Genomic DNA, 23,569 nt, shown 5'->3' on the forward strand with positions numbered 1-23,569 from the left:
CGGTTACCTCCCTTACAGGAAGTGCGGGCACTGGTTGTCAGCGAAAACAAATGGTGGACAAAAATGTGCCATAATTGAGAACATTTCAGCTGTTCAAACGCTACAATTATGTTTTTCTCGTACATAACTGGAAGACTAATAATTTAGAAATGACTTTCCTTTATGAAAATGGTTGATTGATGCGTTAAATATAATAATTTTCGAACTGTGGTTATATAGTCATAGAATTAATTTCTGATAAAAAGGAAATAAACTTAATATTTGAGGACAGTCAGCCATAATACAACTTTATTTCATTCTCCTGTTTACCACCTTTTCCCTAAAAAGTCTCAAGTTATTATTATGTCTATGCACACAAAGAATTTTAATATGGATTCATTTAAAAAACCAGAACCCAACAATTTTAAGTTGACAGAATTTAGAAGAGACTTGCATAATCGACACAAAAGAGAAGTCCATATGAGAAAAGAACGATTAAGGGCAGTTGAGACTAGGTTCCTTGCAAAACAAATGATTACTGTGGACACATCAAGAGCAAGGTCGAATTGTGATGTGGTCAGAATGTGTATCAAGGAACTTGGGTTGAAAGAGGTACAATGTAACATTCTTTCATTAGTAAATCATCGCTTTTAAATATCAATGTACAGCTGCGAAAAAATTTGAAGTTTAATTTTATAGAAAATTTCATTCATGTCATAATTAAAACCATGATTTTAATACATGTAAATGAAAAAAAAAAAGAATTTAGCAAAATTCTATTCTAGCATTGTAGCAGGATTATAGAAGTTATATACATGTTAAGAAGTCAATCAATTATTCATTTAAAACTTGCATTAAGATATTGAACAAAACACTTATAGTCAACTTATTAGGACTAGCTACAAAAATGTAGTTTTCTTTTGAAAAGAAATAAGGAGACTTTTTATGAACCAACATTTACCAGTCAGGGGAATTACTGAAATATAAAAATCACTTATTTAAGTAGCAAATTAGAAATTTTGTCATTTTATGAACTAACATTTACCAGTCAGGGGAATTACTGAAATATAAAAATCACTTATTTAAGTAGCAAATTAGAAATTTTGTCATTTTATGAACTAACATTTACCAGTCAGGGGAATTACTGAAATAAGTGATTTAAACCTTATTTAAGTAGCAAATTAGAAATTTTGTCACAAATTGTGATTTTGTAGATTTACCAAAATTTTAAACATATAGGTTTAGATTATATCTTATTATTTAGTAAAATTGGAAAAAATGAACCTTTTTCTTCTTTTAAATAGGAAGGTTTATCTCTTTGATGCAATCATTTGGCTTTAAATTCTATATTTGTTGAAAAAATGCTATAATTAAGGCCTTCATTAATGAACTGATACTAATCAGATTTTTCCCAGCAGTGGGAGTAATTTTCCTGTAAAATTCAAGGTTTCATCTTACAGATTATGTAATAAAATTTTACTGTACGCGATAAAAAAATTCACTGTTCGGGGGGTGTTGAAATTAGTGGGGGTAATTAAAATAATAATACTTACAGAAGTGATTTTTTGGAAGAAAATAGATGTATGATACTTAAACAAGTGATTTTTATGTCATTATCCCAGATTCAGTACAAGGTCATCACCTGACATGACTGGTCATCCTATCAACACAGATGTTGGTTCTGATAATTTTAGCAACATAATCATGATATATAGTCCCTGGATTATTAGTAATTGTATATTTAAAGCTACAATAAAATGAAATCACTTAGTGTAGTGATTTATTTGTACTACTTAAATAGGTGATTATTAAAGAAAGACAACTCTTACTTCCAACATTTGTAGACACAATGTTACTTGAATCAGTGATTTAAAAATCACTCATTTAAGTAAGTCCCCTGACTGTTTACATGTAACATCTATTAACTTTTTTTCAGTTCCCTTTTGGTAGAAAAGAGCATTGTGATATACATTGGCATGCTGTTAGCTATGAAGAAAATCCAGACCTATATGGGGGAAAAGTTAATAAATTTCCAGGTATGATTAACATAAGTCCTGAAATCAGGGGGATACCGTAATAATTTTAAGGAAAAACAGTAAAAATATATTGTGATAACACAAAGAGATGCTATTGGCAGTAATGAAATATAAAAGAAGAACACTTGTGGAATCATCTGCCTTTTCTTTTCATCCATCATAAACTTGCCAGAAGAGTTTTATTTTTTGTTTTTTGAATGGTCCTAATGATGAGGATTCAATTTCATTAATTCAAGCATAAATGTGGGAAAAAATATTCCCAAAACAAAATGATCTTTTATCATTCAGATATTATCCTTTTTGCTGAAATCTGCCATTACCTGATATTTGCCACCTTTTTGATTATCACACTTTCCTTTGATATTTGTTGTCAATCACTATGTCATTCTGCTAATACTAGCATACTGAAATAGAACATCCACATCAATAACTTTGTCAAACTTTCTTTTTATTTCACAAAGCTAGAACAAAAGCTAATCTTCATAATAATGAGATTTTACTAGTAAATCCTATTTTCCCATATTTTACTGATTTTTAAACTATTAGGTTTTTTGTAGCGGCTAAGCAGCAGTTGAATGCAAGACCACAGTCACCTGAATTTCTAGCAATAAATGATTAAAAATAGGTAAAAAAAAATAATGTAGTATATAATATAATATACAGTATTATAATATATCCATAATTTTTTGCCTATTTTTAATCAATTCTTGCTAGATTTTCAGGTGACTGTGGCAAGACAGAGGGTCAGTAGAACCCTTTAATAAAAAAAAATGTTTAATTCAAAACTGCCTTTTCAGCACATTCCTGTTTTGATTCCAAAAATGGTAGACAAGAGAAACATATATTTTACATTTTCAAGTTTGAAGCTTGACATTCTTTACATAAAGTTAGTTTGGGCTAGAAAATACAATGTAATATGAAATAATCTTTGCCACTAAACATGTACGAATACATGTACCTAAATTAAATGTCAGAAAATGTGTCAAATTGATACTCACCAGCACATTTAGTTCGCATGGCTTCTTTAGACTGACTTTACAAAGCTATATCAAATGATACATGATAAATTAAGTAAAAGGAATTAATAAAAGAAAGAAACTAGTAGAGATGATAAATTCAGTTAACTTCCTATTTCTGTTTTTGCATTTGTAGAATTGGTAGGAGTTGTAAGAAATATGCATGTGCTATATATAATTTATATTTAAACAACAACATAGACACAATTTATAACTTAAAACATAGTTGAACTTGAAAATGCCATTCTCTTGGCCATCGAATTTGCCACATGTTCATTTTCCTGTTGGTTGATATAAGGTAAACTATTAAGGTCATGTTAATCTTATGCTATTAAAAGATAAAGTTGAACAAAAACAATCAACGTGTTAATAGCTCCCTGAGAAAATTAACTTAGTATCGTCAGTAAATTTGTCTTTTTTGTCTTAAAAATAAGCTGCAAATTTTGGCAAATGTGCTTATTATAAGTACAATAATTGGGGTAATGTCTTATTTTGCTGATTTATCGTTACAGGTGGATATATGATTAAATCTTTAAATTTACTTACATTACAAAAGATTTGTCTGTCATATATCTTGTCTTTGTTTTTAAAGGTATGACAGATATCTGTAGCAAGATGATGTTGTTTAGAAGTTTAGACCAGATGAGAGAACTGTTTCCATCAGACTATGATTTTTATCCTAGAACATGGTATATGCCTACACAGTTTCATGAATTCTCTTGTGAAGTAAGAAAATTGACAGAAAAAAGAGTGAAACCTAGACCAACATACATTGTCAAACCAGATTCAGGTGCTCAGGGAGATGGTATTTATCTAATCAGGGATCCAGTAGATTATACACCATCACCAAATGGAAAGTGCCATGTTGTACAGGAATATCTAAGTCATGTCTATTTGATAGACAGGTATAAATTTGATTTGCGAGTATATGTTGTGTTAAAAAGTATAGAACCTTTAGATATACACATCTGCAAAGATGGTCTTGCCAGGTTTTCAACTCTTCCATACGAAACTCCCACATACAAAAATTTGCATGAATCATTTATGCATTTGACAAATTACTCATTGAATAAAAGAAGTACCACATTCAATAGATCAGAGCGAAGTGATGAAGGAAGTAAAAGAACTATAAGCAGTGTCTTACGCAAAATCAATCTGAATGGCAAGGATGGTGATCAAGTATGGAAGACCATAGAAAGAATAGTCTGTAAAACAGTTATTGCTATGTTGCCTACAATGAGGATTGAGTATCAAGCTAATATACCCTCTGGAAAGACAAAACTCTCTTGTTTTCAGGTATTTATCATTATTAATGTTCACACTTAATGTATATAAGTACTTACATTCTTATTTTTGAAGTCAAGGTGCAAGGTTAATGAGGCTATTTGCATTTTTGTCGAGCCATCGACTTTTGTCGCAGAAAGCTCGACATAGGGATAGTGATCCGGCGGCGGCGGCGTTAGCTAACTTCTTAAAAACTATATTTTAGAACGTGGAAGATCTGGATGCTTCATACTTTGTATATGGATGCCTCATGTTACGAAGTTTCTGTCAGTCACATGTCCAATGTCCTTGACCTCATTTTCATGGTTCAGTGACTACTTGAAAAAAAAGTTAAGGTTTTTTGTAATGTTAAATTCTCCTTATTATAAGTATTAGGATAACTATATTTGGTATGTGCGTACCTTGCAAGGTCCTCATGCCCGTCAGACAGTTTTCACTTGACCTCGACCTCATTTCATGGATCAGTGAACAAGGTTAAGTTTTGGTGGTCAAGTCCATATCTCAGATACTATAAGCAATAGGTCTAGTATATTCCGTGTATGGAAGGACTGTAAGGTGTACATGTCCAACTGGCAGGTGTCATCTGACCTTGACCTCATTTTCATGGTTCAGTGGTCAAAGTTAAGTTTTTGAGTTTTGGTCTTTTTTTCTAATACTATATGCAATAGTTCAACTATATTTGGTGTATGGAAATATTTTATGATCTATATGCCAGTCACGCAGGTTTTATTTGACCTTGACCTCATTTTCAAGGTTCATTGCTCAGTGTTAAATTTTTGTGTTTTGGTCTGTTTTTCTTAAACTATAAGGTCAACTATATTTGTTGTATGGAAGAATTGTTAGCTGTACATGCCTGGCTAGCATGGTTCATCTGACCATGACCTAATTTTCATGGTTCATTGGTCAATGTTTAGTTTACTTGGTTAATGTTAAGTTTATGTGACAGTTGTAATAAAGCTTTATATTTAGGACTATCAACATATCAATGATTAGTAAAGAAGGCGAGACATTTCAGCGTGTGCACTCTTGTTTACAAGAGACCTAGGAATTTTCATTAAAAGTCAGGTGCATATTGCTGATTTTCTGAAACCTTATTTTAAAGACTGCTGAGATAAACTTTTTTAAGTATTGGTGAAAAAGACTTACCTTTACTTTATATATCACTAGTGCAGTGCTGATAAGAAATGTAAGATGGTCCTAAAGGGTGCTAATGAAAAGTATTATCACATATACATTACATACATGTATGATGTTGATTAGGTACATACATATTATCAGTAGTTTGCTTTTCATCAATTTCTTATATAAAAAAAATTAGTTGCTAAACTTTTGTCAATTTTTGTGAAAAGATTTGTTAGATATGTGACAATCTGGGTAATGCTCTTTTAATGAAATAGTATATGTGGTGAAAAAAGTAGAAATTAGGAGATTTGACTTTCAGATAGAGACTCGCACCAATATCTGGAGAGTTAACACATTTTCACAACAAATGAATTTGTTGCTGTAACATGATTTAGGTAGTAGATGTGATACTAAATGTTCGCTTAAAAATCTTACCAGATTGAAATATAATAGCCAAGTTAACACCTTTATTAATCAAGATTGTTGATAGAGGTCCTGATGGTTTCATTCATTTTTCATATGTTATTTGTGATAAAAATATACATAAAGCAGTATCTTAAAATTATATAAGAAATAATACATGTATTATATCAATAACATGGCTGAAAAAAGTGTGATATTCAGTGATGAGACACTACTGTTTAGTCAAATATAGCAAATTATATGGACTTGAAAATCCTTTAATTATCTGTTGACAGAGTATAGTATGTTTATACATTGTATATGTACCTGTTAATAGTATGATGAACTATTTATTGAATGCCCTTTGTTATATCATGTCAATTAGACTAATACTTTATGTCATATTTAAATATTATCATATATATCCTGATACTATTAAATGTTTTATGGTTTGTAAAAATACAAGATGTAAAGATAGGAGTTTAAATGGTTTTTAAAATGGGTTAGTCAGTTATCATGATCATACCATACATGTAATACATTGTAATGTTGTGATAGACTTTAATATGTACAAATGTAGATTTTGATCAGCTTCCTAAATTATACTAGACCACCTAGACCCCACTTCATTGTTCAGTCTATTTTTTTTAAGAAATGGTCAAATATTTCACAGTTATCTACTCTGCTGTAAAAAAATGTATTCGCCAGTTGTAATTGATTTAATATTAAGTTTCATTAAATCCATTTTGAACAGCTGTTAACCTTAATTCCACTTAAAAGCCTTACATGTATATATTTGAGGATGGAGGAATTATTAGAGACTATTTTATAAACTGAGACAGTAATACTGATTGAAACTATCAGTATATTTTCCCTTTTTATTTGAAATTTAATGATTCAGCAGCGAGCTAAAACAAAGCAGCCTGAACTATTGACTGCAACAATTACAAAATCAAAAACAACTAATAAAGAATCTCTGAAAAGTTTTGAAACCTAGATATACATCAGCAGGTATGAACATAATAAAAAGTTTATGTGGTATTGGCCTTTGACACAGTTTAAATTTTTGTCTCGCCTGCGACGAATGTCACGGAAAACGAGACATAGGAATTGCTTTTTTGGCAACGGCCATGATGGCGTCAACAATTGTTAAGTTTTCTGGTTAAATTAGTTTGATAGGAACTACTTGTGATAGATCATTGAATTTGATATTTTGTATGAAGATGCATTACTATCAGTATCAGTACATATCAGTTTGACGACAATTTTGAGGCCCTGCCCCCTAGGCCATGGTCCAGTGACTTTGATTTAATTAGCCATTTTCAATGTTAAGTTTTCTGCTTAAGTTATTTGATAGGAACTGTACTACTTGCAATAGATCAATGATATTTTCTATAAAGTTGCATTACTATCAGTACATATCAGTTTGATTACTATTTCGAGGCCCTGTCCCCTAGGTCATCATGGTCCAGTGACTTTCAATGAATTAATAATTTTCAATATTAAGTTTTATGATTAAGTTAGTTTGATAGGAACTACGTACAATAGACAATATTTTCTATAAAGTTACATTGCTGTTTGTACATCTCAGTTTGTCAACCATTTCGAGGCCCTACCCACTAGTTGGTCCAGCGACTTTGAATTAATTAGCAATGTTGCTGTCCATCAGATTGTCTTTTTCTGAATTTTATGCTGACAGGCGCGACATATCTCTGTGTCAACAGTCAATTTAAAAAGGTAAGTTATTTAAAACAAAGATTGAAAATTCTTACCACATGTATAAGAACTAATTAGATATTTTTAACTGCAAAATTATTTTCATAAATGAAATGAAGACTGTAAACATTTGATAGACTTGCTTGTGCTATACTTTATTTCAGATACTTTAAATTTAAAAACATCGTCTCAAATGTTCAAAAAATGACATAAAATTAGTGAAATTAAACTAATTCTTATTTTCTGTCTATATATGCCATGTACAGTTGGAATACATAAGGAATATTATACTTGAGTAAAACATCCCATTTTTTTTATGCTATTTGATTGGTAACCTTGAAAGAAGTTATATACAATGTGTGGGCCTATGAACAAAAACAAAGACTAGAACAGTCATGGTATTTAATGTTAAAATCAGGGCACTAAATCCTGTAAAAAATAATTGATATTTGGGCTTAAAATATCTATATCTATGGAAATGAACGTAGATATCAAATGTATCCCTGGTCTTATTCCAAATCTGGTGATTTTTTGGGAAATTCGAGCAGAAAGTTTTGAAATTTGACATATTTTTTACGGGGTGTAGGAACCTATAGCTAAGGTAGAATCCTACAGGTAGTCAAATATAACACTTTTTAATCCAGAGACAGAGAAATTTAAATTTTGCGCTCAATGTTGTGAGCCTTACGTCATAGACGATGTAAGCTGGGGATAAGAGCCCTTATCACCTGTAAAGATCATCATCAGAATAACATGTAATATTATACTCTCCAGAAAGGGATAAGGACAAGTTAAGTATTACTCATGCAATAGTGTTCAAATGTATTCTAGATAATTTGAATTCAGGATTTGTATTGTAGATTCTTGGTTTTGACATAATATTGATGGACGACCTGAAGCCTATGTTATTAGAAGTTAATTCTGGACCAAGTCTAAGTATTGAATGTGAGCAGGAAGTGGCTCCTGGAATAGTTGAGTATGTTGCAAGTCCTACAGATGAGGAAATCAAGAGACCTTTGGTCAGAGATACTATGATGTTGGTTGTACCAAAAGAAAAGCTCAAATATTGGTAAGTTTATTATTTCATGTGATATACTGTATTCTCTCTTAAAAGGTCTATAATATATATGTGTGAAGTGTGGCAGATTTCAAAATAAAATACTGTATATTCAAAAATCATTGCTATGTTTTTATTATTGAGAAAATTGCGACAAGATAGTTGTTGAAAAAAAACCCTCACATCTTTGTTTCGCCTGCGACGAAAGGTTTTTTTCGTCGCAGTATGTGAGACATAGGTATTACTATCCGGTGGTGCCGTAAACTATTTGTTTAAAGCTTTATATTTCAGATAGTAGAAGACCTGGATGCTTCATACCTTGTATGCAGATACCTTATGTTACGAAGTTTCTGTCTGTCATATGCCCATTGTCCTTGACCTTATTTTCATGGTTCAGCCACTGCATGAAAAAAAATTACAGTTTTTTTGTCATGTGAATTTCTCACTTATTATGAGTAATAGGATAACTATATTTGGTATTTTCATATTACCGACTTTTGTCTCCGAAATTATATAATTTTTCGACAAGTTACCTTTTCTGTAGTTAGACATCCTGGTACTCAGTCAAGTAAGAGCAACCAAAATAAGTAAAATCAAACATGTAATATGAGGGGAAAGTTTACTGATTTCCGATGATTTTTGTCATGTAAAGAATATGTAAAGCAGTTAATTTCCACCCAAAATTATACCGATTGAAAGCTTTATTTTACTTCTTTACCTTGCTCTTACTTGACTTGGTACCAGGATGTCCTACCACAGAAAAGGTAACTTGTCGAAAAATTGTATAATCTGGAGTCAAAAGTTGGTAATATGAAAATAGTCTTAACAAGTTTGAGCTTTCTAAAAAGCTGTGGACTGCTTCGCTCTATCCTAATTTAAGGTAATATGTGTGCATGTGGTTGTTGAATTAGTATTCTGGAGGTGTGCCTAGATTGGCAGAAGTTATAAAATACAGATAATGCATTTTTGTAAACATTGTATAGGAATATTGTTTAGCAAAACAAATCGTGCATATTGCAGATTAACAAAGCAAATAAACACGTATTAATAATTGATATTTCAATATTGAATTTCAGTGTGCAATATATGCATAATAAAACGAACATGAATTAATGACAGTTGATCGGAACTGAAATACACATACTTAATTTTCCGGCATTTGATGTCTTATCCTGAGACGAGAAAAGTCTGTAATTCTTTATCTCATTTAAGCCAATAGCTGTTGCTGTATCTCGGCCGCATCATAAAGCAACCAATGAGAATCTATATGTGATTAGTAATTATTTCAGGATGGCGTGTATATCTACTGAAACTAATAGCTATGCACCGTGATGCGAAGCAAAAAGTTGCAAAACTTTCAGTTTAAATTTCGTCTAAAATGAAAGAAACATTAGCAATGTCTAACCATTTTGAGTCATTAAAATCATTTCAAATTTAAACTGTTGCCTTCCCTAAACTGTTCTTGAACTTTTTGAGTAAAGTGGTAAGAAAATTCACGAAGTAAATGCGATGAAACAGCCACTACAAGTTTGTTGATGCTATGAATCTAGTGACCATTCGATATCGACAATTTAAAAAAGGGCACCAATTTTTAAGACATCTCAAAATGACCGAAATTGTGTGAAAAAATTTCCGGATCCTTGGATGTACATGACAGTCTGGCAGGTTTTATTTTACCTTGACATGGTTCATTGGTCAAATTAATTTTTCATAGTTCAGTTTGTTTCTTAGATACTATTAGCAATATGTCAACTATATTTAATGCATAGATTGATTGTAAATTGTACATGTCTGTCTGGCATGGTTCATCTGACCTTGACCTCGTTTTCATGGTTCATTTGTCAATGTTAAGTTTTCCTGGTTAAGTTTGATGCTTAGAAACTATAAGCAATAGGTAAACTATATTTGGTGTATGGCATGATTGTAAGATACATGTATTTCCAGTTTGGTTTATCTAACCTTGACCGCATTTTCTTGGATCATGGGATCATGTTGAATTTATGTGATACTCATAGTAAAGCTTTATACTTAGGACTATCAATATAAAATTAATGGTCAGTAAAGCAGGCGAGACATTTCAGCTTGTGCACTCTTGTTGTGTTTTGGTCTATTTTTCAAGTACTATAAGCAATAGGTCAACTATATTTGGTTTATGGAATGATTGTAAGATGTACATGTCTGTCTAGTCAGTATCATTTGACCTTGACCTCATTTTCATGGTTCATTGGTTAACGTTAAGTATTTGGTCTGTTATTTGATTACCATAAGCAATGGGTCAACTATATTTGGTGTATGGAATAATTGTAAGGTGTACACATGTCTGTGTGACAGTTTTTATTTGACCTTGACCTCATTGTCATGAATCTTTAAAAATGTTAAGTTTATGGGATACTTGTAGTAAAACCTTTATCTGTAAGACTTTCAACATAAAATCAATGGTCAGTAAAACAGGTGAGACATTTTAGCATGTGCACTCTTGTTAATTTTGAAAGCATTAGTTGTTGCAGCATTTCCTAAAATTGCAATAATTAAACTTATTAACCAACAATCTAACCATAAATTCACACAATAATTTCTGAGTATACAGTATCCACAATAAGCAATACAAGTATTTATTTATACAGATTTTTCAATTAATAAGAACAAGAAAAATAGTTTCTGTTAAATTTTTGTAGGAGAAATGAGTTTATGCTGTAGACTGCTTCACAGAAGTTTGTACATTTCATTACAAATTTTATAGTAATAGGCAATATACACGAGGTCAATGACTGTATATCACATAAAAATATACAGGTAACACATTTTGTCTTCTCAAAATTGTAAAAAGATTGCAGTATAAGATAAAATCCTTTAAAAAATACATTTTTTTTTTTGTCTCACCTGCATTCAAAATTGCAAAATGCAAGACCAAGGTCTGCTAATCCAGTAGTTGGGGTCTTAGCTAATTGTATAAAGCTTAATTTTTAAAAAGTAGAGGCAAGACAATACTGATTTTGTAGATAAATTGCTTATGGTCTCAAATTTCCATCTGGGTCAATATTTCTTATTCACATCAAAGTGAGTAATCCAGTTATAATTATTATGTAAAGAAAAAATATCTGTGCAGTGATATTTGATGTGTTGCTATTTTTAAACAAAAATGTTACTATTAATGCCTACCTGAAACTAATTGTGCATATTGACCCATCTGGCATATGTCAGTTGGTCTTGACCTTAGTTTTTATGGTTCAATCACTTTCCTAAGTCAACAGTACATGCCCATCTGACAAGGGTCACATGCACTTGAGTTCATTTTCATGGTTTAACAATCAATGTTAAGATTTGGTGGGAGCCTCCCAAATTTTTACTGTTGAAAATTAAAACACTCTCTGAAATCCTGTGAGGTCCTGCACTATATCATCTGATTCAAATCAACAATATGGCCAGTGTGAGCTTTTGCCATCACTTGGTGACTGACCTCATGTTCGTGCCTTAATTTTACAAAAAAAAAAAACTCTTCTCTGAAACAACTGGGCCAATTAGAGTTAAACTTGGCCACAATCATCCTATGGGTATACCTATTAATATAATTTTAAAATGTGTTGGATGATCCCACCTGCCAACTAACATGGTAACAAAGGCTAAAAATAGAACGGGGTAAAATGCAAGTATTGTCTATTGTCTTGAAAACCATTATAGATAAGAAAAAAAATAGAAATATTTAAATTTTTGCAGAGCTATAAATGTTCAGGATGTCAAGATCTTCCTCTGGTCCATTTGACCAAAATTATAAGACCACTCCTTATAGGAGTTTTAGCTCAACAATTTTTACAATTTTTTTGAAATTTGGCCTATTATCTTGAAAATTATAAAATATAGAGAGAAACTTTAAACAGCCAAAAAGATTTCCACGACATGATCTACATAAAGGTCAACATGGCTTAAATCGTCAGTTATCTTCTTCTAGGAGTTATATTATCCTTGATTAAAAAAAAAAAATTAACTCAGTTTTGTTTTTGGCAGAACCTGTAGTACTGGGTAGGTGGAGATAGACTGTATTAAGCACTAAAAACTTTTAGCAAATTAAGAATTTCAAATAATTCAACATGGTACAAAAAATTCAGTTTATATGAGTTAATGCCCTTGAATGACAATTTTTACCCATTTTTGTGGGGTTTTTTTTGTGGAAAATATAGAAGATAAAGAGAAACTGTTATAGCAAAAATGATCAGAAAAATAAAATCTAAAATATTTCAACATGACCAAAATCATCAGTCAACTAATAATAGGAGTTATTGCCCTTGAATGACAATTTTACCCATATTTTCATTTTGCTTGAAACTAGATTAAACTTATTGCATTTTATTAATTTCGTGATAAAAAAATGCCAAGTGAATGATACACTAGTTTATATCTATCTTATTTGTAGTCGAAGACGAAAAAGGAGATTAAAAAGACTGCAGCAGGAACAAAGGGAGTCTTGTCGAAGTGGGAAACGTCCAAGGTTTAAATCTGAACCTCTTCAAAGGCAGAGAACTCACATTCTGATTATAAATGCTGATGAACCTGATGAATCAAAAAGAGAAATTGATGTCACAAAACAAATGTCTGAGATGCATCTGGATCACTACAAAGGTTAGTGGACCATTTAAAAAGTGTATATCTGGGTAGGTGTAAATTCAGAATAGCCCAACAAAGCTGTTACTTATACTTGTTTTACAAGGCAGTACAACTCATTGTCCAACCTTCCTGGTTAAGATTTTTTTTTACAATTTTGGTTTGATGTCATTTGATCAATATACAGCTCAATTCATGAATGGACAATGATGAAAAGAACATAACATATGTATATATGCCAAAAAGGTGATCATGTAATCTTCATTTTATTGACTAGTGATAAGTGTTAAGGTTTTCATTACAGTGTAGGTTTAAGCTAGTTCAGTAGGTAGTAAATTTGTAAAGTCTGTGTTTTAGTAAAAAAAAAAAACTAAAATTAATTTAAATGAATAGAAAAGGAATTGCACAAAACAATTAAGTGCAGAGCTTTGCTGAAAGTTCAATGAAAATTGAGGCATTGCAGGTGAAGGAGGTGTTTCAGATAAAAAGTTCAGCTTGATAATATGAATTAACAAATGAATTGGTGAACAAAGGAAAGGACAAACAGACTCAACCATCACTTTACACCTCTGTCTCACTTAGCAAGTGATTCAAAAATACCGTTTCAATATATTAACGAGTTTCATTTCTTTGTTTGACATGAAAAGGCTTGTAAAACAACTTAAAACAGAGTATCCTATAATATCTATGAAAGTTTAAAACAAAATTGAAATTAACTTTATTCAACTCTTTAATGTCAAAGATGAAATGCTAAATAATACATCTAAATTTGAAAAGGTTTCTGATCTTATAAGACAATTTAAAGTTTGAATAGAAAATCAAATCGATACAGGTAAATAATGCTCAGGGAAAATAGCTATATGAGGTTTAAAAGGAGATCAGATTTTGAATAAGATATAATATTAGCCAATAAATCATTAGTTTAACTTTTAGATTCCAGAGACCAGGAATCAGCAACATCTAGAGATGCTGCCAAAGATCTAAGTGAGGTTGACATGCCTAAAATGGAGTTGGATTCTGAGATGTCAGAGTCACATGACGATGACACAATCCATGAAGAAGATTCACATGAAGATGATCATGACCATGACAGTCCAACATCCCGCAGAGAATCTTGTTTGAAACATATTTATCCTGCCATATATGATGATGAGTTTGAGAGGTTGAGATTGTTAGAAAGAGTAGCTGAGTTATTCAGATTTTGTTTAGGAGTAAGAGGGTCACTTAGGATAGGACCAACAGGTTTCAGAACATTTGCCAGGTAAAAAGAATTATCATGATTATCACTCCAATTTACTAATATGTACAAGTTTTGGAAGAAATGGACCTGGTCTCTTGCATAATTCACTGTTTCAGAATCTAAAAGTTATCAGTAATTTTATTGTTCATTCACATAAAGGAAAATAAAGCCACATTATTGGACGAAAATATTCATAGCTTAGTGGATTAGCAACCAATTTCAAAGTTTTGTTTACTCTTTTGAAAATAGTATCTTTAAAAAACCAGAAAACAACTAAATGAATACTTCAAGGAATAATTAAGGACACTGACTGGCGGCATTTTCAACTTGGAACACGCTATTAAATTTACAATGACTATTCATCTTGTAAGCTTAATATTAATTCTCTCTACAGATATTTTTAATATTGAATCAAATATTGCCAATTTATCGCCAGTGTAAAGTTATTGACTTTTAGTTTTCCAATGTTACAGGAAATGTAGACTGAATAGAAGAGGAATGACCAATGCTGCCATAGATATAATGTACATAGATATGCAGAGAAAATTTGATCATATGAATCCTGAGAGAACTTCTGGTATGTATTTTAACTCTTTTCCTTATCTTATGATATCTGAAATGTTAGATATAAAATGTAACAAATAAATCTGACTTGAGTGTTATAAAAATGGTTGTTCAAATATTTTTTTTATCTTGTAGTATTATCCCATTCAGTTTGGATCATAATTTTTCATGGGGTACTTATTTTTCATGGATTTAGAGGGTTAAGGAAAACCACAAACTTAAATGTTCAACATAGTATCAACTTAAATGTTCAACATAGTATCAATTATCTATACCAAAATCAAATATCCTTAATACACAGTTTTTCCTCAATCCAGGAAAATTGGTACAAAATGTACCCACAAAAACAAATGAATCCACAGTAGTAATGATGTTTATGTATTTTTCTTATTTTGAGTATATGCCTGCATTGATATAAGGCTGTTAATATATTTTCTTTTTTTTGGGGCTATTTTCCAATAAAAGGAGGTCTGCATTAAAAAATGTATTCAAATTTTCATTATTTATTTATCGTTTTTATATGATAATAAAAGAACAGTATTTCAATGTCCCTCTAGTTGCATATATTTTTTGTTTGGTTCTTTTTTACTTTATAATAAATTTCTTACAAGAAAAGTAAGAATTAGATTGCTAACACATATAATTTCTATTATTAAGGGGCATAAATCCAGTAAAAATTGTTGGCGGGCACTCTTCAGAGACCTTGCTGATATTAGCCTATGATTAAAATTTTATAACAATTAAACAAGAAATGTAGGTGTGAGAGTGCTTCAAATGCAATGTTCAATATAAATAACACTCCAAACAGACATAACGATTGTAAAAATAATTGATCAGCCAAGATTTTCAAACTTACCTCTAACATTGCCATTACAAATCTTTGATATAGATTTCATAACAATCCTACAAGAACTGAAGTTGTGAGAGTGTTTACCATGCAATTTTCTATATAATCTATATTTCAAAGGGACATAATTCTTCAAAAAATATTTGATTGCCTATTGTTGAACTCAGTATAGACATTGCTGATAACAACTTTTGATATAAATTTCATAAATATCTGGTAAGAATTGTACACTTGAGAATGCTCACAATGGAATATTCTATAAAATTTACATTTCCAAAGGGACATAACTGCTGTTCAGATAATTTATCAGCGCTGATTTTCAAACTTGTCCTAGACATTGCTGATATGAACACTCCATATAAATTACAAAATAATCTTACCAGAAATGTAGGCTTATGAGCGCTTACAATGTAATTTTCCATATAATTTCCAAGAGACATATAACTCCTTCAAAAATAGTTTGTCACTGATGTTCTCATCTTTCCAAAATATTGCTGATATAAACATTTGATATAAATTTCATAAATATCTGGTTAAGAATTGTACACTTGAGATTGCTTAAAATGCAATTAAAACAATAGAATTTACATTTCCAACGAAAATAACTCTTACATATAAATCATATTTCCAAGGAGCATAACTCTTTTACATAAGTATTTCGATCAGAATTGATTTTCGAACTCATCCTAGACATTGCTGATATTATCCTATGATATAAATTTCATAAATATCTAGCAAGAATCATAGACTTGAGAGCACTGACAATGCAATGTTCTGTAGAATAAACATTTCCAAGAGGCATAACTCCTGTACAAATAATTGATTGGTGTTGATTATGAAATTTGTCCAAGGCATTGCTAATATAAATCTTTAATATGAATTTTGTAAACAATCCTACAAGAAATTTAGGTTTGAGGGTGCCTAACATGCAGTTTTCTATATAATTTATATTTCCAATGGGAATAAATATTTGATCAGAATTGATTTTCAAATTTGTCTCAGACATTGCTGATTAAACCTTTGATGTTAATTTCATAAATATCTGGCAAGGATTGGTAACTTAACAACACTTACAATGCAATTATCAAGGGACATATCTTTTGTGCATATAATGGATCAGCGCTGATTTTCAAACTCGTCCCAGACATAACTGATAAAAACATTCCATATAAACTACATAATAATCCTACCAGAAATGTATGCTTGAGAGCACTTACAATGCAATTTTCCATATAATTATTGTCGAGCCTGCGACTTTTGTCGCAGAAAGATCGAAATAGGGATAGTAAAAGCTTCATATATCAGAAGGTAGAAGACCTGGATGCTTCATACTTTGTATATAGATGCCTTATGATATGAAGTTTCGGTCTGTCGTATGTCCATTGTCCTTGACCTCATTTTCATGGTTCAGTGACTACTTGAAAAAAAAGTTCAGATTTTTTGTAATGTTAATTTCTCTCTTTATTATGAGTAAATGGATAACTATATTTGGTATGTGCGTAACTTGCAAGGTCCTCATGCCTGTCAGACAGTTTTCACTTGACCTCAACCTCATTTCATGGATCAGTGAACAAGGTTAAGTTTTCGTGGTCAAGTCCATATCTCAGATACTATAAGCAATAGGTCTACTATATTTGGTGTATATAATGATTGTAAGGTGTACATGTCCAACTGGCAGGTGTCATCTGACCTTAACCTCATTTTCATGGTTCAGTTGTTAAAGTTTATTTTTTGTGTTTTGGTCTGTTTTTCTATTACTGTAAGCAATAGGTTAACCGCATTTGGTGTATGGAAATATTTTACGAGGTACAAGTCAGTCTGGCAGGTTTTATTTGACCTTGACCTCATTTTCACGGTTCATTGCTCAATGTTAAGTTTTTGTCGGTTTTTCTAATACTGTATGCAGTAGGTCTCCTATATTTGGTGTATGGAAATATTTTACGATGTAGATGTCAGTCTGGCAGGTTTTATTTGACCTTGACCCCATTTTCATGGTTCATTGCTTATGTTTAGATTTTGTGTTTTGGTCTATTTTTCTTAAACTTTAAGCAATAGGTCAACTATATTTGGTGTATGGAATGATTGTAAGGTGTAGATGTCTGTCTGGCAGGTATCATCTGACCTTAACCTTATTTTCATAGTTCATTGGTCAATGTTCAGTTTTCCTGGTCAACTTTATTTCTTAGATACTATAAGCAATAGGTCAACTATATTTGATGCATGGAATGATTTTAAGATGTACATGTCTGTCTGTCTGGCAGGGTTCATCTGACCTTGACTTCATTTTCATGGTTCATTGGTCAATATAGAATTTCCATGGTTTGATCTGTTTCATTTATACTATAAGCAATAGGTCATCTATATTCTGTGTATGGAATGATTGTACTAAAGGTGTACATGTATTTCTGGCTTGGTTTATCTGACCTTAAAATGATATCTAGAAAATGATATGTAAAAATGAAAATTTTTGAAATGTAAGTAAAGAGTCTGATGTGTAAAATAAAAAAGAAATTGAAGATTTATTTGTGAAATGATATTATTTTTGATTTGCATTTGTAATTTTTTAACAGAAAATAAGCCAAAGAAGACAGTAGGTGGGTTGTCAATGCTTTGTTTCACAATCATTCTGTAAAATAAATTAGTTTCAGCTCAGATCACAAGATAAGTGAGAAATCCCATCCGGATTTAATAGCTTAGAATATTAAGATGTTTGATACATTATAGTACAGATTCTAATGTGAATGGTGATTGGGTAGTGGTAATATCCATAAAAATTGAAAAAGGTTTATCAAATCTGGATAATTTCCATGAAGATCCTAGATTCAAATGCAGTAAATATCTTTTATTGACAAAGCATTACATTAGAATCTGAATAATTGTCTTGTATTTGAATAATTGCCACTACCAATCTTGTTCTTGACTGTTGCAGCTAGAGTTTTACTGTAGTGGAAGTACTTTCTAGAAAACTCAGTTTGAATCAGTGAAAGACAGATTGATTGTGGCATGTTTTCAGATTCAATACACTTAGTATTCATTACATTGCACACTCAGTTGGCTTTTGTACTATTGTTGGTAATATTAGAATTAGATCCTAACTCATATTAGCTTATCATCAGGTAAAACAGTTTTCACAGTTCATGATGTAACAGTACGATGACTTGACAAGCAAATGTTAGAATATGTAAACAGGCAGGACATGATCATAGTAAAGAAATAGTGTTATTTTGAAAACTTTTTTTTGTGAGGATAAATCTGGATTTGAGAAATCAGAATTGGGATGTCTCTAACCATTTTAACCGTGATTTAACAGGAGTATTGAAGCTTGGCATGACTTTGCTTGTCAAGGTTTAAGTTGCTTCATTTTACTGAAATTTTATTCTAAGGTGATAGCCACAATAAAACACATTTGGTGTAGAGATTTATGCAAAAAAAAAATTCAGGATTTGAAATGATGCTGCTATAATAGAAACTATTTAGTGTATTATTTATTAAAAATGAAAGACTACAATTTATTTCACATAATAGATAAAAAAGAATAGCTGCTTAGGTTATCTTCCTTTATAGACTTATATATATATAGGTAGGTATTTGTAAAGTTTCTACAAGGACACTACTTTCTTGTTAATCAGGTGGTGAGTTTTCAGTATTTCAGGTAAGATTTTTTTAAAAGATACTATATTTATTATGTTTTGATGATTATACTGTAAATTTATAAAAAATGTAACGGATGTTGATAAATGACAGTTTTTTGAGCAGCTTATATTTTGTAGTTTTTGGTGGTATTTTCAGTTGCAGAATGTAATTAGTAAGAGATTTTAGAAAATAAGCCATAAATTATGTCAGCCTTACATAATTTGAATTAATGACTAGACATAATTCTGAATTTAGGGTCAAAGAATAAATGTTATAAATTAAATAAAGTGTATTATCAGCTTTTCTGTTTTTTTATAGGTCTCTGTTTCCAGGGATTTTTATCTTCATGTTTAGAAATTGCTAGAAGAAAGTTTTATGCTCCCACAAAACTTGAAATGTTGGAAAATTTATTGGAATATTGTGAAGTAAACATTTGCCAAAGAGATGATGATATGCCACCAACATTGCCAAGGTTGCAATACCGACCAAAACAAAGCTCATCATCATATGGCCAATCATCAACATTTCGTAGAAAGATGACACGTGATATAAGAGAAGAGACCATAGAAGACCTTTTGGATAAAACACAAAAGAATTCTGAAATAGAAGCATTTCTTCGTCAAGGAAGAAGAATGAATTATGTTCCAAAACCTGTGCTTGATCAACCTACTTTTATGTCATTCAATTCTGAATAGAAGAAATAAGATGTTCATGAAAAGCATGTATGCAAGGTCCATTTTTTAAAGAAAAATATTATTAATTTCAAATTGTTTTGCTACCTGTATTAGTTCTTTTTTAAACCCCTTAAGCAACCACATAATTCTAGACGGAACATATCCATTTGGACATCAGTGTGTTCATTGGTTCATCTGTCAAGATTGAAGTACTAGTATAACACACCATAGGGGAATGAAATTTTGTCAATGCATAATCCTTTGGAAAGTAATAAAGATCCATACAAAACGGTGGTTAAACAGTCATATATTTCATGCACCAACTATCAATACTGACTTGTGACTTTCATAGTTTTGTGAAGTTAATTGAGAATAACTTACCTATCTAACTCATATTAGAGTAAAATAAAATATGCATATCTAGTCTTGTAATGTTTCTTTTAAGTGAAGTAATATTATATTTGATTAGCAACATTGTAATAGTTTATATTTACTCAATATATTTAACTTTTTGTTAACTTCTGAAACTTTCAGTTATTCAGATATATGATATCCACTTGAATATGATTTCATTGTACACAAGAAGTGAGAATGTTTCTTAATCTGAATCAATTCAGTTGTAGTTATAAGTAATAGACATTAAAATAAATTGTTTTTCATCCAAACTCTGTAAATATGACTAAAAATTAAATGCATGTTTGCTAAAGCCACCCCCTCCCCCTGTTGAACTTTTAAGATGCAGATATAAAATAAAAAATAGTAAATACTCTAAGCAGAAGTAAATATTTATATAAAGTTGTTTGCAATCCTACCACATCTCTTTATTTGTATATATTCCATACTACAATAAACTCACCATAGACACCAGAATTAAATATTATATTTGGAATTTTATTTGATTAATATTTATTGGAGTATTTCTTACACACAACATATTAATATGTTGTATGAAAAGATTTTGTATAATGATAATCTGCAATTTGAAATATTTCAATTCTAATTCACATAATTTCTCATTTTATTACTGCCATTTGCCTTTTTCACAATACCAATGTGCTAGACATTTGTTTTATTCAACAATTCATTTCTGCTTTGTTTTCCAGGTTATTGAGAAATTATATTTCGAATATATTTATACAGTAATTACTGAATTTAATGATATCAAAAGGTGATAAGAGCAAATTCTATATCTAATTGTGATGTTAAGCACAATCAAGATTATCTCCCTTTTATCATGTATTCAACATTTTTCACAAAATTTTCACTCACATAACAAATAAAAAAAGCTATCTTTTCAGGACGCATTCAGATAGTTTAATAACCATTGAGACGTTGTTAAGAACAAATTACTTATAATAAATAAACTGTCATTATAATGGAAGTTTTCAAGTCGAAATTTTATAAAATAGTGTCCCTATGCCTAGTTCTATTATTCAAACCTTTTCCCGAAAAAAGAAAGTTAATTAGTGTGATAGTAAGAATATTTTAATTGCGCTGCCTTCTCTTAACATTCACTTCATCAAAGTTCTAAAAAAATTCAGTAGTTAATTAGTTTGATGACCTAAATTTTAATTTGCAACTTGAAAAAATATTTTGTCCAAATGATATTGTGATAGGGTAAAGGGTATAAGCACTGTAAAAAGTTATAAAAACGTATTGCAGTACTAATGAAATGAAGTTGTTTAATCTGGCAGTATAAGAATGATTGTAAAATAATTGATGCATCAGTATTTTTAGTTCTAGTTTGAGTAATGTTACACATGTGCATGTTACTTTAGAAAATAACTGTGTACTGGTATATGTGTACAAACACACTCCACTTTATTACCATATTGCAAATTCAAGAATTTTTTATTCCAAGTTATAATCTAGCAGAAAATAGTTAATCAACACTTATCAGTAAAGCAAGGACTATATTTTTTAAAATATTTCAAGTCTTTATCTGACGAAAGCCTGATATGTCCTCCGTTATATATTTGATATATGGTTGTGGTTACTAGGTGGTACACAAACAAATATTGTAGAGCAATGAAAAGAAAATTTACATTTCCTTAAATGAGGAATATAATTCTCCTTACCATTTGTTACTTAGGAGGACTAAAAAATAATTATATTAACCCTCAAAGCATATTAGTTACTGGTAGGCAAGGACTAAAACTTCTTAATTATGAATTATTTGAGGAATTATGTGTGACGAAGAAGACACAAGTCTGTGCAATACAATAAATCAAAAATTTATGACGATGATTTTGTCAGTGACATATTGCTCAGTAGACTATTTTATTGAAAGATAAAACTTATGATATTTTTCAACTAAAATTATATTTATATTTTTTACTTAAACAATTTTATATGATCTTATGCAGTATTCAAAGCATAATAACACTTTTCCTTTAGAGGGAAATATGTTGTGGTATTAGACAAATACATTGATGCCTATGTAGAAATTAACAAGATTAATGTTTTGATGAAGAGAGTACATTCAGACTCAGCCTCAATATACAAAATATATTTAAATTGTGTATTTTTACATAGTTTAAATTTTAACTTAGACTTCAAGCATTTGAAACTTAAAAAATGCTGTTATAGATTATGATTCATTTACAGAAGCTGTGTATTTGCACACGAGAATGATGAATTATGTCTTTTATCTAAAAAAAAAACAACAAACATTATATCCTTTTGACCCATTTTCTATATTGATCTATTTTAATACATGTAGTATAGAATTAAGAGGTATGATTTTTGCCCACGATTGCTTTTAATTAATAGTTTACTTTATATTCTTTATGGCTCACATATACTTTTATGGCTGTGATTAAAGTACCCTTGTTGCACATGTGTATTTTTTGTTATGTTTTCATTTTGAAGAGCAAATAACTTGTATGTTAAGATTCATTTATTTTCGGAGGGGATATTGCTTGTTTTGTTATTTATTAAAAGTGTATTTGCATGGTTTTCAATGCTATATTATTATTATGTGTTGAACAATAAAAATATCCTATTTACTATTATAGCTTGTTGTATTTTCTGAGTGTAGAACAATCTTGTAAAGATTTCTGAAGTTTACACTTTTTTCAGTAAGAAGACTTCTTTTTCTTTGCTTTTCTTCAAACAACTGCTTTACAAAATATAAAGCTTGTAGAACACCCACAGGGACCAGGGAAACAATTGTTGGGATGAGTTTCAGTGTAGAAGAGTGGTAGCTTTGAATGTTGGTTCATGTTTCTATGGATACATGTATTGATATGAAGATATGACAGCAATGCTAAGTAGTGATACATGTATCAATGTGGAGTCTTGTCTGAAGAATGATATGGTGATTCTTGTATCACTGTAGGGATGTGTTCTTTTATGTCTTGGATTGTGGAAAAAATGCATGATATGAATGCAGTGCCTATAT

General features: G+C 30.5%; 1 protein-coding gene across 2 annotated transcripts; it reads left to right on the forward strand.

Annotated features, from left to right (window-relative positions):
• The first annotated feature begins 25 nt into the window (after nt 1-25).
• LOC127728287 (tubulin polyglutamylase TTLL11-like) lies at nt 26-23,175 on the forward strand. 2 transcript variants are annotated; one of them, XM_052235608.1, is made up of 9 exons: nt 26-591; nt 1,916-2,015; nt 3,624-4,327; nt 8,416-8,624; nt 13,021-13,226; nt 14,142-14,469; nt 14,922-15,025; nt 18,430-18,453; nt 19,811-23,175. In XM_052235608.1, exons 1-9 carry the CDS (start codon nt 343-345, stop codon nt 20,185-20,187), a joined length of 2,301 nt encoding a protein of 766 aa, XP_052091568.1. In that variant the 5' UTR covers nt 26-342; the 3' UTR covers nt 20,188-23,175. The 2 variants fall into 2 exon arrangements, with proteins under 2 accessions (XP_052091568.1, XP_052091569.1); XM_052235609.1 differs by lacking the exon at nt 18,430-18,453 and having other exon boundaries at nt 27-591.
• Nucleotides 23,176-23,569: the final 394 nt, after the last annotated feature.

This window comes from Mytilus californianus, unplaced genomic scaffold, assembly GCF_021869535.1.
Source record: "Mytilus californianus isolate M0D057914Y unplaced genomic scaffold, xbMytCali1.0.p SCAF_2, whole genome shotgun sequence".
NCBI lineage: Eukaryota > Metazoa > Mollusca > Bivalvia > Mytilida > Mytilidae > Mytilus > Mytilus californianus.

Excerpts from the sequence above, each read along its gene's own strand:
- LOC127728287 (XM_052235608.1), top strand. The coding sequence starts at position 343 with ATGTCTATGCACACAAAGAATTTTAATATGGATTCATTTAAAAAACCA. Across the intron at positions 8,625-13,020 it reads AAAGAAAAGCTCAAATATTG|TCGAAGACGAAAAAGGAGAT; the intron begins GTAAGTTTATTA and ends TCTTATTTGTAG. Across the intron at positions 15,026-18,429 it reads GAATCCTGAGAGAACTTCTG|AAAATAAGCCAAAGAAGACA; the intron begins GTATGTATTTTA and ends ATTTTTTAACAG.